General features: G+C 43.7%; 1 protein-coding gene across 1 annotated transcript; it reads right to left on the reverse strand.

The window, feature by feature from the left end:
• Positions 1-227: 227 nt before the first annotated feature.
• Positions 228-679, reverse strand: SARC_17507 (hypothetical protein; the record flags this gene model as incomplete). The annotated part of the gene is made up of 2 exons (XM_014288396.1): positions 228-353; positions 557-679. Coding segments are annotated over 2 exons (249 nt in total), but the record flags the coding sequence as incomplete, so codon positions are not given.
• Positions 680-870: the final 191 nt, after the last annotated feature.

Genomic DNA, 870 nt, shown 5'->3' on the forward strand with positions numbered 1-870 from the left:
ACACGTGTATAGTATTCTATGGGTAGTTGTATCACGTGTATAGTATTGTATGGGTAGTTGTATCACGTGTATAGTATTGTAAGTGTAGTTGTAACATGTGTATAGTATTGTATGGGTGGTTGTAACACGTCTATAGTATTGTATGGGTAGTTGTAACACGTGTATAGTATTGTACGGGTAGAAGACGGCTTTAGTCGTATTCCTTTTAGTTACAGGCTCATCCCTACCTGGATAACCCACATGAGATCCGGGAATTCGAAGAGCGTGTCAAAATCAGCCGACGCGTTCAGCCTTGCCTTTAATGAGAACATCTGCGTTTGGCGGGCCAGAAGCTCGAGATAATCTATGGCAGCCTATATCAGTAAATACAGTACAAGCGGAGCAAGTGTGTGAGCTCGAGTAGGTAAACAGCTTTGTGACCAATTGCCTATAGCAAACTAGAGCAATGGCGGTACAGCCAAGCGGAGAAGGCGTCCAACTTAGAAGAACACGCAGACAAGATACGTCTTACTGGTTAATGCTGTGGGTAGTGTGAAGGTGCTGGCTCCATACGCACCTGATCGATGATTTTGACTGAGTTGTACAGCAGATATGAGCTGACAAGAGCCGACACGGCAAAGACCTTTGAGTCGTAGTGCTGCGTCACATTGCTACTGCTGAACCCTTCAGTATCCTGCATTTACAAACCGAATATGTCAGCTCTGGTACGAAGGTATTTCCAGCCGACAATATACATCCTCATATGCCAAAGAGAGCATACCACATATATATAACAATATGGTACGACTCATGCGAAATGCATGCAAATACATACTATATATATATATATGTGTGTGTGTGTGTGTGTGTGTGTGTCGTGTGCGTGTAGTG

The sequence above is a fragment of the Sphaeroforma arctica genome (assembly GCF_001186125.1).
Source record: "Sphaeroforma arctica JP610 unplaced genomic scaffold supercont1.11040, whole genome shotgun sequence".
Classification (NCBI taxonomy): Eukaryota; class Ichthyosporea; order Ichthyophonida; genus Sphaeroforma; species Sphaeroforma arctica.